Source organism: Solea solea, chromosome 15, assembly GCF_958295425.1.
Source record: "Solea solea chromosome 15, fSolSol10.1, whole genome shotgun sequence".
Classification (NCBI taxonomy): domain Eukaryota; kingdom Metazoa; phylum Chordata; class Actinopteri; order Pleuronectiformes; family Soleidae; genus Solea; species Solea solea.
Genome location: NC_081148.1, coordinates 1,053,796 through 1,066,761, shown reverse-complemented (window position 1 = coordinate 1,066,761; position 12,966 = coordinate 1,053,796). Strand labels below are relative to the sequence as shown.

General features: G+C 42.0%; 1 protein-coding gene across 1 annotated transcript; it reads right to left on the bottom strand.

Moving 5' to 3' along the window:
• Positions 1-1,988: 1,988 nt before the first annotated feature.
• On the bottom strand, positions 1,989-12,691 carry pdzd8 (PDZ domain containing 8). The gene is made up of 3 exons (XM_058650899.1): positions 12,633-12,691; positions 5,464-5,626; positions 1,989-5,358 (listed from the first exon to the last, which is right to left on the bottom strand). The coding sequence occupies exons 2-3, from the start codon at positions 5,588-5,590 to the stop codon at positions 3,002-3,004; spliced, it is 2,484 nt and encodes an 827-aa protein (XP_058506882.1). The 5' UTR covers positions 5,591-5,626; positions 12,633-12,691; the 3' UTR covers positions 1,989-3,001.
• Between the last annotated feature and the right edge of the window lie 275 nt (positions 12,692-12,966).

The window sequence follows — 12,966 nt, the reverse complement described above, 5'->3', positions numbered from 1 at the left end:
TGAGGGGTCGAGGGGTTCGAGACTGTGACAAGACCAAGACTTTGAGGGGTCGAGGGGTTCGAGACCGAGACAAGACCAAGACTTTGAGGGGTCGAGACCGAGACAAGACCAAGACCGATGCAGTAAAAGTTGGACGTGGTCCCAGCCGTTGCGCTGTGTTTTCTTATGGAGGTATTTATTTAAAGTCTTTGTGGTTCAGGTAACCTCATTTTATTAAACAGTAGATGAGTTGACTGACATCTTCTCACGGACTCTTCTCCTGTCACTCACATGCACTTTTGTGGGGGGCGTGTGAAAGGGGGCGGGAGGGGTGACAGCCGTTGACGGTGACAACAATTTCAAATGATAAATGAGTCAAGTTATTGGTTGTACCCGAAGCAACACGATTTACGCAAAATCACAGTAATGATATCAACAAGTTCATCCAAAAATGCAATTTATTGATATCCCCACAGTTGTGGTCTTGACCGGTCTTGAAATAAAATCCCGAGTCCGCTTTGTCCGAGACCGAGACAAGACCGAGTAAAAATGCAGTCGATTCCGAGACGATACCGAGACCTTCAAAAAATGGTCTTCAAAAGACCAAGATCGATCTCGAGTACTACAACACTAGTGTTTCCTCTTGTTATACTTGATGATAAACCACCAAATGAAGGTGCTGGTTTCAGAGGCTTCCACCTCTGAAACCAGCACCTCGAGCTCACAGAGGATGAAGTGTTTTTCCTTTGAAGCCATCATTGTGTCAGAAGATGGCCGCCCATGCAGCTGCGTCAATGTACAAAAGAAAGATGCGCTGGACTCAGCGCACGCCTGCTTTTAGAAATCTGACAATTTCTTTGCGTGCGTACGTACTCAAGAATGTTTTTTATATATACTAATTCTAAGTTTTAAACAGTAAATATGACTTAAAACATTAAAGTAAATGAAGTAGTAATGATTTTAAAATGGAATCAATTGCTAAAGCCAAACTTGCCAAAATGTACCCAGACACAGTAGAGGATAAATGTTATAGATGTTCACTAAAATTCATCTGATCTGAAGTTTTATTCTCATTGGCAACTGTTTTTTAGGTTATTTAGATCTGATTCCTGCAGGGAATTTCTCAGTATTTGTCCATTTATCTTCTTTTTAAAACATTTTTTGAGACTATTCTACCTGCTATACTGTACACTTAGTTTGTTTATTTTTTGTGAATGTATGTTTTTTTATACTTGTTAAGTTACTTCCTGTCATTTATTTATCTATTTAATTGTATCTTTATTTATTGTATTTTTATTCTTCTGCTGTCTATACCAATAACTAGTCTGTCCTTTGCTGTAGGGGTTCATGGGAGGAGAATGCCTTATGTTTCATACCCTTGTTACACAAGGTCCTGTTGCATTTTCTTGAATAAAATATGGCAAAAAAGAATAAAAATGGAATCAATTTAAATGTAAATCAGTGTGACTTGACTTTCCTGAGACAAAGGCAAATGTGTGACGTGATCACACCTCTGTTGTATATATCTAACAAAGCAGGCATTAAGAAAGTCATTTATGTTCATCAAACACATTCTTGGTACGTAGCCATGATAAACTGTTATTCTTTCTTATATTTACTGTGACTGCAACGACTTTCTTCATCACCTTATCTTTTAAAAGCAGGACTGTCTTTGTTTTGAATCTCAACAGCAACGTCAACACGTGAACGTCTAATCTCACCACGTTCTTCCTGTTGGCGTGCTGAACACCAAATGTATCCTCACTCAAGTTTGGTCCAGTGTTTGATGTGACACTGGTAAACTAGATTAAAATCATCTGAACAAAGAAAGACAAAGACGTCACAGATTTAGGAGATTTAGCAATTTCAATGTTCTTTTCCCACGAGCTAAACAAACGCAAGCTATACCTGTTTGACAAGCATTTGATTTCTAAAAGAGGGAGGAACAGCAAAGCATTGTGGGAGCAGTAGATAGTCACAACAGAATCAGGCTACATAGATGCTTGATGTAAGGAAACCAGTGAACGTGGTGCCAAACACTTTATGTACACAAAACACAGATCGAGCTCAACTTACATTCATTTGGGTATGAAAACATTTGACAGAAGCATTATAACAGCTCTGAGGACACTCAGGACCGGTAGCCTCACTCTGATCCAAACTTGACTCCGTGTTTACCCTCAACCACACCTTTGAGATTGTGACGACTCATCAAAAATGTCCTCAAGCCCAACATTTGTCCACAAATCCAAAGAAAAACACACATTAAAGCGATCAAATAAATAAATGTTTGAGTAACGTCGTGAGAGCTCCTCATTAACAATCAAATAAAAATCAATCAGAGTGAATCACGTGCCTTCTCACTCTTCATTCACAAGTTATTAGCCTTCGCCGATTCTTACAGGTTCAGTGTGGTCGTAAAGAGAACGTAACTCACAGTAACATCATTTAAAGAAGGAAAAGAACACAGGACGGAAACCATGGTTTTCACCGTTATGTTTGGCCGGACGAATACAAAGAGGCAAATTTCCATCAGGTTCCACAGATAATTATCCTGAAATACCAAATGAGTGTGAAAATCTAAATATATTAAAGCAAAAAGATGTGTGTGAGTGATGGTTAAACATGAGGTGCATGTGTGAACCTGCTGTGCGTACGCTAAGTGACTCTAATGACCTTCATATTGACTCGTTATCCAAAATGAAGACGATTCAGATGAGCAAACGACAAAAGTCTGCACATGCTGGAAAGTCCATATGTCAAAGCAGTTACAGACAGAAACGCTCACAATGACCTTTAGAAGCCACGGGGAAACAAAACTGGACAGATGTGCAGTAAGAGTGCAGTTTTTACATTTCCCTTTAAAAACACAGAAACGCATCAAAAATGAACATGACTTTAACTCACGTCTCAAATCAAACACTGGAGTCTCAACAACCACCAACATTTAAAATGGCCGTCTCTCAAAGAATACAACGTGGGCGCAGTCCTTGTCCTTGTTTGGTTTCGTACAGTCTAGTCTTTAGTGGAGAGCCTCCACACAGATCTGTTCTTCACTGATGTCATCCAGCAGTGGCGCCTCCCCAGGGCTGCAGATGTCACTGTCATAGACCTCAGTCCCCATCAGAGCCTCGTCCTCCAGGCCTTCTCCTTTTCCTTTAAAGCCTTGCTGCTCTGAAGGAGAGGTGCTCTCCACCGACTCCAGGTCCTCAATACCTGCCCTGTAGTGGATCATTAGCAAAGTGAGGGCCTGCAGCCTCTCGCCAGATTTGGACAAGGCAGTACTGATTAGGGCCTTGCGCCGGGCATCGGTGGCCTCCCTTTCCTCCAGCAGAAGGGCGTTATTATGCTCGAGCTCCTGGTCGATTTCCTGCTGCAGTTTATCCAGCATCAATTCGAGCTTCTGAGAGCGCTCGTCTGTGGGCAGACCCCTGTACAGGTCACGCCCTATCTCCTTCACAGCAATGAACACGCTGTCATCCAACCCACCTTCCTTGCGTACGAGTTTACTGCTGCCACCACTACTGACGGGCTGTTTTGAGGGGCTCGCGCCGCTGGTGTAGGTCTCAGTGTCGCTGCTCTCATTGTCAGAAGTGTTGGGTGTATGCTTGGGTGAGGGTTCCACCGTTCCAGGCACATCTACCACCTGCTCAACTAGCCTAGTCTTGGGTACCTGGCGGAGGTTAAGCAGGCGGGAGCTGGTGTTGATGATATGGCGCGTTAGGCCAGTGGTAGCTCGGTTAATGGTGGATTTGGCTTCAGGGTCAGCTCCACGACGTTCAGTTGCTGCCAAACAGAAGGGACTCTCAGAGAGGCACTTGTCCTGGCACTTCTTGTGGCAAACATAGGCACATACCATACACTGAGAGGCTGCCTTGGTCCAAACTTTCTTCTTGCAGTATTCACACCAGGTGGGGTTCTGGAACTGTGTGTCTTGGAAGTTGTGGCGAACCTCCACCAACTGTATGGTGCCGTAGGTCAAGTCATCGCGTGCTGCTGAAGGGATTTGCTCCCTTTCCCTCTCCTTTAGATCCTCGTCATGAAGACTCCCCTCTTGCTCCCTTTCTACCAGCCCGACTGGATACTCAGAGTCAGCCTCCAAGTAGCAGAAGTTCAGAGTAATGTCCCCATAACACAGCTTCTCATTGAAACCCTTGTGAGTGCTGAGACTGCGTAGTGCAGTGCGGCTGACATTGGCTTTGGGTTCTGGAGGACCCAGCCTGAAGGTGCTCTGGTACTCTGCTGAAGATGTAGCCATACATTCCAGGGCTACATGTTCCAGCTGGAGGCTCACATGACCCAGGCACAGCAAACTACCAAGCTTAAAGGGATCTTTGCACCACAGGGCCACATTAAGGTATTTGTGGTTGCTCTCAACATCAAACACCATAGAGGCTTTGCCCCAGTGTGCTGTCTGGTTGCGAAACATAGTTTCTGGGGATTCCCAGATGGTGTGGTCCTCTAGACTGTCCCGTGTGCTGCACGAGTTCTCTGAAGCTTTGTCCTTTGCTTGATCAGCCTTGCTACTACTAGGTGCAGTTGAAGGGACTGGCAGCTCATCACTGGACTCAGTGGGCTTGGTAGTCTGCTTTGCCTCTGCCTGTTTGACAAACATCTTCTCAGGGCCAGCCTTGTCCTCATTGGCACCAATAAGAGGAGCCTTTTCTGGAGATTTTTCAGAACAACTGGTGGTGGTTGTCATAACAGGAGTAATAGTAGCACTGGTACTAGTAACTGAATCAACACCTTCCAAAAGACTGGTTTCTGAGGAGGCTGAGGTCAACCTTATCTGAGGTCTTGGCGGCACTGGGGGGCGAGAGGGAGGGGGCGGAGGAGGAACAGTGGGGCGCTGCAGACCCTCCCCTGGATCACTACCAGTCTTATGTGCTGAGGGCTTTGGGGATTCTTTGGGCTGAGGCTTTAGTGGTGACTGGAGACCCACCAGGTTTAACTTGCGGTTAAGAATGGGTGATATGGTACCAAGGGGCTTGGAGGCCAAGTTAGCCACAGTCCTTTTGGGGCTTTGGTTAACTGTAAGTAACAAATCGTCCTTTGTTTCACTGGTATTTGTGGTACTGTTGTTAGGGCCAACAGTCTGGCTTGGTTTGGAGTCCACAACCAACTCTTCAAACTCAGAGTCCATGTCTTTGCTGTCAGATATATCAGAAAGGGTGGTGATTGGGGCTGGGTCTTCCTCATAGCCACCTGGCTGTGGGACAAACCCGGTTTCTTCCAGCTGTCCGAAGCCTTCCTGGTGAGTTCCCAAGCTTCCTAAAGAAGAAGTCTGGTGACGGACTGGTCTCTCATATCGCACCACCACCCTGTCTCCGGCCTGCTTCAACAGTTTGGGCACTTGAACTGAGGATGTCACTTTAACACCTGTCAACACAAACAACAACGTGAAGGATGTTTCGCACAATAGCACAAACTGAGTGGCAGATGATGTGGTCTTCAGAATATTTTGAGTGCAGTGAAATGTCAGACCTCCAATGTCAATGAGGCGATCACCTCTCTGCAGATCTGCCAGCGCTGCAGGGGAGTTAGGCATGACCGTCTCGATGCTGACGTGCACAGCATCCCCCTCAGTCGCAGGAACATGCCTGAAGGTCATTCCCACGCTGCCACATGGCCCCTTGATAACCTCTGTCTGAAACACAACACAAGCAAAGAACACAAAGAAAATGTCAATTTTATCATTTTGGTTTGTGGAAAAAACAAGACTTGTGAGACAATCATCATCTCAAGGTTTTGGAAACAAATATGAACATTTTCTGACATTTTGTGGACCACATAATTAATACATTGAGAAATACAATACAAAAATGATTTTCATAATCTGTTGATTAAGGATACAAATACAATATATCACAGCATTGACATACTTTGTGTTTTGTGGCTAAAAACAAAGTTATACAATAAAATAAAAGTATATCTTATTTTGTAACAGTGTAACAGTCTGGTCCTTCTGGCTGTTAGGGCTGGAACGAAAAAAAAAAATCAAAAATAATCGAATGTTGTTCAAATGTGTTTTTTTTTATATACATGTGTTAAAACGTGGCTACTCATGCCCCGCCCTCTTTCCTCCGCCTAAAACAAAATGCTTCGGTCACGTTCGACACTCGCAGAACAATAAAGTTTTCTGAGTCACAACAATCTCCCGTTCAGTCAGAAACACCCACAGAGGTCACCTGACCATCTGAAAAACGTGTGAAAAATTACAAATAAAGATGTTGTCATGTGCAGAATATGCAACGTGGAAATTAAATATATCTCAATAACGTGCTAATTATACTAACGCTGTTAAGAGGCACCTGCATGGCCCAGATGTAACAACATCATATTAAGTTAAAACGTATTCATTTTAAAAATTCAAATATAATTTGAATATTAAAAATAATAAGGAATGGAATTTGAATGGGATATAGAGGAAAATTGACAGCCCTACCAGCTATAAGAGATATAAATGGTCCCTCTTCCCCTACTATTGATGCATGGTTAAGAAGTGTTAATAGTTCACTTTTATAACACCAAGACCAAGTCAAGACCAAGGCCGAGAGCGAGACCGGGGAAAAAAAGTTCCACCATAACTTGCAAGTGAAGAACAGCAGCATTCTGGGGTTCAGCCGCAGTTCACATTCAGTACATATTAGAAGCTTTTATTTAAACAATGCATTCATGTGAGCTCACTCACTATGGATGTTTTCACAGACCGGCTGAGGTTAGACTGACAGGACTGATCCTAAAGTCATCTGACAAAACAGCCAACACCTCTAACAGCTGTCTGCAGAATATTGATTTAAATCACACTTCATTTGTAGATGAAATTGTAACATCAAATTGAAGATACACAATTGTAAACGTGAAAATTGCATCATGTCCCATTGTAGCGGCCAGATGACACTGTGTGTTATCAGCTTCACTGAAATGAATCAGGCCTCATGTTAAGTCAACACAACGGTGATATGCACATGTTATGTACGTACAATACTGCAATCCAACAAATCCTCAATACCAGCACAAACTGCACTACAAGAACACTGTAACACACTGTAACTCGCCTCGCCATGGTACGGTTTAGGTTTAGTTTGCATTTCCTCTACAAAAAAGTACCTACTCAACCTGACTCCGCCTCTCTGCGGGAACAGACAGCGTCCTGTCTCAGTCGTGTTGTCTCGGTGTTAAAAGTGGCTGAATTTTCATTTATCCTCTAAATAAAACCATAACCCTCGTTATGGCACCTTTAAGTCACTTGATAGACACAGCATGCACTTGATGTTTATTGCAGATTAACAATAAATCATCAGTGTACACTAATTTAATGATGAACATCTATGAGTTGAACATGGACTGCTGTAGATGCAGAAGACTAATGATGCGTCTAAAGTGTGAGACAACGAAAAGCTTCAAAAGCTTCACTGACATCTGCCTTTTGAGGGACTCAAACTGAAAGTGGCAATTCTGTGGGAGAAAGAGAGAGAGCTGTAATTAAACCCCCGGCTGCCTTAATGACAGTCACTGCACATGGTCCCAGTCACACCTGTTGTAATGCGGAGGTGACAGACGTCATACCTGACGATCCACAGTGAACACTGTCAGTGTCAGTGCAGAGACACATGGTGGAATCTTCCCATCATTAGGGAAACGGCTACATGAGGTGGAGGAGGAGAAGTGACCGAGCTGCTACGAGCATCCTGACTTACAAGAGAGAGAAGAAGGGCCGACCCAATGTGGCTTGACGTGGATAAATGACTGTAATTTCCCCTGCCTGTCATTTGTTAGGAGTTCTAGTGGAGGGCAGTGATTGAGTTAGAGCTGGGCCTGAATAAACTGATCATCTGTACAGCTGGAAACGCCTGATCGCCAGCATAACTCACACACTCAAACTGTGCTCTGCTGTGTTTTAAACCCTGGTGCCGTCAGAAATCATTCAGATTCATAAGCAAAGGTGAGTTCTTTCTTCCTGTGAAGAAACATTCCACATATCGTCACTTTAAAACAATCGCCTAAGTCATTTTTGTCAAAATTGGGTTTTTTTGCCTAAATCATCTCCTCATGACGCCGGCCACCTATGGTAAAATCACCTACATCCTCAGTTGATCAGATCATGTGATATTACCCCTTTAAGATAATGGCCAGTGTCAAGTGTGTTTACTGCAAATGTCCCCACTGCGGGACAAATAAAGGACTATCTTATCTTATCTTAAACGGTGAAGTTTTTGGTGTTTCCTGAAAAACTTGAAAAAATGACTTTATTTTATTATTTTAACAGGGTGACGATATAAGAAACATAACATCAGATTATCCGTTTGCTTGAGTAATTCTTGCTGTAATATTTCATCAATATCATTGTCTTTCATATTAACATGACAATCTTCCAGTGTTTAAAGTCATGTTTGGTCTGGAGCAGCAGCCGCATGCAGCAGCTTCTTCTGACCTGACTTTATTTTCTTACTTTGTGTTTGTGCTTCATAAATGTCTCCACTGTGGGACTAACGAAGGATTCTCTTATCTCAGGGTTACGTTCATGTTCAGTCACCAGTAAATAAGAGGGTCGCGGGGGAATGTGTGATATTATCAGCACAATATCGGAAACGGCAAATATTGGATATTATCGGATATCATCAAACAAGGTATGACTAATGACTGAAACAGTAGGTTAGAATACAGCAAGCTGCTGCCTCCTTCACTGCACCAACTATTGTTTATTTAATGTTTATTTGTTTGGCACAATGAAGAAAATGTAGATCTGCTACGACATGATCGTGAAACATTGTTAATTTCACTACAGAAAAAACTAAATGACCTCTGCTGTAGGGCGCAGGGAAAATGTACATACATCTGTATCAGTATCAGTTATCGGCAAAAAGTCTGATATCGTGCAACTGATCGACACCTTTACTTTATTTAAGTGCGCTATTTTTATCAAGAAGTGTGAATTCAGTGATCCTTGAAAGATTTGACTTAGTTTTTGAATGTGTCATTAAAAATGAAATAAATAAATGGTTTTTCACTGAATCACATGGAATCATTATACAATAAAATGCATCGTCCCTGAAACTAGGCAGGACTAAATGATGTGAGTTTGGATTACATTCAGCGTTACGTTATAAATTAGCATCTTTACTGAAATAGAAGTCCATGTGTTTGTGTTTGTGTGTGTGTGTGTGTGTGTGTGTGTGTGTGTGTTAATCAGATCAGGCCATGTTACAGCTCTTTCACAAAGACTAACAACATTGCACAAACCACCGGTAGCTGTAGGGAGAAAGTGGACTCAGGTGGGTTGTGTGGATTTGACTCGGAAGGCTGTGCACACTGAGAGTCATGGAAGTGGTGAACACATGAATCCTTCAGTTGTATGGCAACATTAATGACACTACACATTGTGAAATTAAGATTTTCAATCATTTTCCCACTTTTTCCATAATCTCACATTTGATTGTGCGACTTTTAGACATGGGATGATATGAAAATCACAATCACACAATTAATGTTGTTGTGTTTAGGTTAATGTTGTGTGTTCATGTTAGTGCTGTGTGTTCAGGTTAGTGTTGTGTGTTTAGGTTAGCGTTGTGTGTTTAGGTTAGTGTTGTTGTGTTCAGGTTATTGTTGTGTGTTTAGGTTAATGTTGTGTGTTTAGGTTAGTGTTGTGTGTTCAGGTTAGTTTTGTTGTGTTCAGGTTAATGTTGTGTGTTTAGGCTAATGTTGTGTATTCAGGTTAATGTTGTGTGTTTAGGCTAATGTTGTGTATTCAGGTTAGTGTTGTGTGTTTAGGTTAATGTTGTGTGTTCAGGTTAGTGTTGTGTGTTTAGGTTAATGTTGTGTGTTCAAGTTAGTGTTGTGTGTTCAAGTTAGTGTTGTGTGTTCAGGTCAGTGTTGTGTGTTCAGGTCAATGTTGTGTGTTCAGGTTATTGTTGTGTGTTCAGGTCAGTGTTGTGTGTTCAGGTCAGTGTTGTGTTTTCAGGTTATTGTTGTGTGTTCAGGTCAGTGCTGTGTGTTCAGGTTAGTGTTGTGTGTTCAGGTTATTGTTTTATGTTCAGGTCAGTGCTGTTGTGTTCAGGTCAGTTTTGTGTGTTTAGGTTAGTGTTGTTGTGTTCAGGTTATTGTTGTGTGTTTAGGTTAATGTTGTGTGTTCAGGTTAGTTTTGTTGTGTTCAGGTTAATGTTGTGCGTTTAGGTTAGTGTTGTGTGTTCAGGTTAGTTTTGTTGTGTTCAGGTTAGTGTTGTGTGTTTAGGCTAATGTTGTGTATTCAGGTTAGTGTGTTGTGTTTAGGTTAATGTTGTGTGTTCAGGTTAATGTGGTGTGTTCAAGTTAGTGTTGTGTGTTCAGGTTAATGTTGTGTGTTCAGGTCAGTGTTGTGTGTTCAGGTTATTGTTGTGTGTTCAGGTCAGTGTTGTGTGTTCAGGTTATTGTTTTATGTTCAGGTCAGTGTTGTGTGTTCAGGTCAGTGTTGTGTGTTCAGGTTATTGTTTTATGTTCAGGTCAGTGTTGTTGTGTTCAGGTTCTTGTCGCAGAGTGGTTGCATGTCAGATGTAAAGGGGCCACAGTGTCAGGGCAGCAGTACTTGAAGAGTAAGAAGTGCTGAAAGGTGAATGAAGGTGCTGAATATCACTAATTAAAGCAGCCGTGTGGTTGTGTGTGTGCAGCTGCACCAGCATTGTTGCTTTCAACAGGTTTACAAAGGAGAGCACACAAGTCCATTCTGCTCAAGTGCAAATAGCTGCAATCTCTCTTTTACACACGCACACACTTACACCGCCAATATATGCACAGTCACACAACCTCATATGGACCTCATTATACAGCTGCACACACACACAACCCCAGTAATAAGACTAGTGCTCTCCACCAGCAGCAGCAGCAGCAGCAGCAGCAGCAGCAGCAGCAGCAGCACTGGCATGAGCTTTGAATCTACTTCCATGTGTTCATGAGTGTTGTTAACACAAATCACAGCATGAGAAATAATTGTCAAGCACAACTCTGCAACACAAAAACTGTGTTTTATAGATTTGTTCATCCAAATTGACATGTGTGTATCTCAGAGACATTGTAACACATCAGGATTAGTCTTGTCACGCTTATATAAGATGGTGATAGCTATTAGTTGTGCACAGATTCAGAAAGTGGATCAAACTGTATACAAGTATACAAAACACAGTGCCAGAGTGTTCTATTAAACTGAATTAAATGCAGACAGAAGAACCAAAGTCCAGATTTCATCAAATCAAATTGTTGTTAAGGCCACAAGTTACATGTAAAATGTCCACTGTATATTTGTAGTTAAACTGTTTAAAACAATGGAAGGAAAATGTCTCTGACACGTCAGGAACTCTTTATATTATGGGCACAAAATGGGAATTGGCTGATATTGGGTTTAAGACCACGAGTTACATGTCACCCTGTATTTTTACCCTGTATATCTGTAAAGAAATCTCTCTAAAACCACAGCGCCTTTTCAGCCTTATATTGCAATTTGTGAAATAATCTTTGGAAGTCGAGGTTCAATGATCCTGTTTGTATTAACCGTGTCAACATGCTGTGTGTCACATGACAGGGTCACTGCACAATTATTCTGTCATTATTATAATATTATTACACCAAAGGAAAAGTGAGCTACGACTCATCTCTCTCTGAGAGAAGCTGTGGTGTAACGGTGAAGTTGAATTGTTGTTGCAGTGGCGCTGACTCTCGGGGGTTAGCAGCACTGACTGCACTAACCTCGTTAGCATCGACTAAGAGAGCGAGCTGCTCTCGGCTTCTGTCTCTGAGCAGAGAAAGACAAACAAAGGACATTGCAACCTGCAAACAGCCAGATGTAAATGGAGCAATTTACCATCTATTTCAACAAATCCAGTCTCACTTTTATCTGCACTTCCACTGGGAACAAATGAAAGGTTAATATGGAGCTCCAGGAAACACGTTTGCCTTTGATCCCTGGAATAAAACACTTCAACTGCTATTACTTTTGCTTACACTCCCACACACTAATAACATTCATGACAATGAGGCTGTGTTTTCTTCTACTTTTCCTCATGAAAGTGAGTTCAACCAAATCTAACTCCCTTCATTTATATATTAAAATCTAAATCTAAACCAACACAAGACTGTGCATTAGACGCAGCTGTTTATTGTTGATAATGTGTCTCTGGACTGAGCAGTTAGAACGTGTCTCTGCACAAACAACGAGATCCTCCACATTTCCATTGTATTCCTTGTTAGGAGTTGTTTTTTTTTAATCACATCATGTACAATTGTAAATTAGGGTGGACAAATAAAGTTAATTTGATTTGAGTTGCTGAAGGGACGGCAAAGTGTCACCATGGAGATGCTCAGTATGCTTTAACGCTCGTCTAAGCCCTCTAATTGGACTGTAAGCATCTATTATGCACAGTCCCTTCCTGGTGTTCAATAAGCCAGTCAGTCTATTTGTGGTCAGCTGTCAGCCAAACATGGAGATGTCCTATAGTATATAATCTATAGTATAGACTCTATAGTATAGACTCTATACTGTAGACTCTATAGTATAGAATCTATACTAGAGACTCTATAGTATAAAGTCTGAACATAGAGTGACCGTGCATCTGAAGCAGCTACATCTTTTCATTGTGAAGAAAGATTGGGAAAGAAGATTTCATACCTGAAAGACCTAGTCTTACCTTATCACCCTAACAGACCACTTAGGTCCCAAAATACAGGTTTACTTGTGGTTCCCAGAGTCTGTAAGAGCAGAATGGGAGGTAGAGCCTTCAGTTACCAGGCTCCTCCTATCCTGTGGAACCAGCTTCCAATGACAGTTTGGGAGGCGGAGCCTCTCTCTGTATTTAAAGTTAGACTTAAAACTTTCCTTTTTGATATAGCTTATAGTTAGAGCTGGTTCAGGGAAACCTGGACCATCTCTTAGTTAAGCTGCTATAGACCTAGACTGCTGGGGGATTTTCATGTGGTGCATGCACATTCACTCTCTCACACTCAGGGTATGAATATATTCTC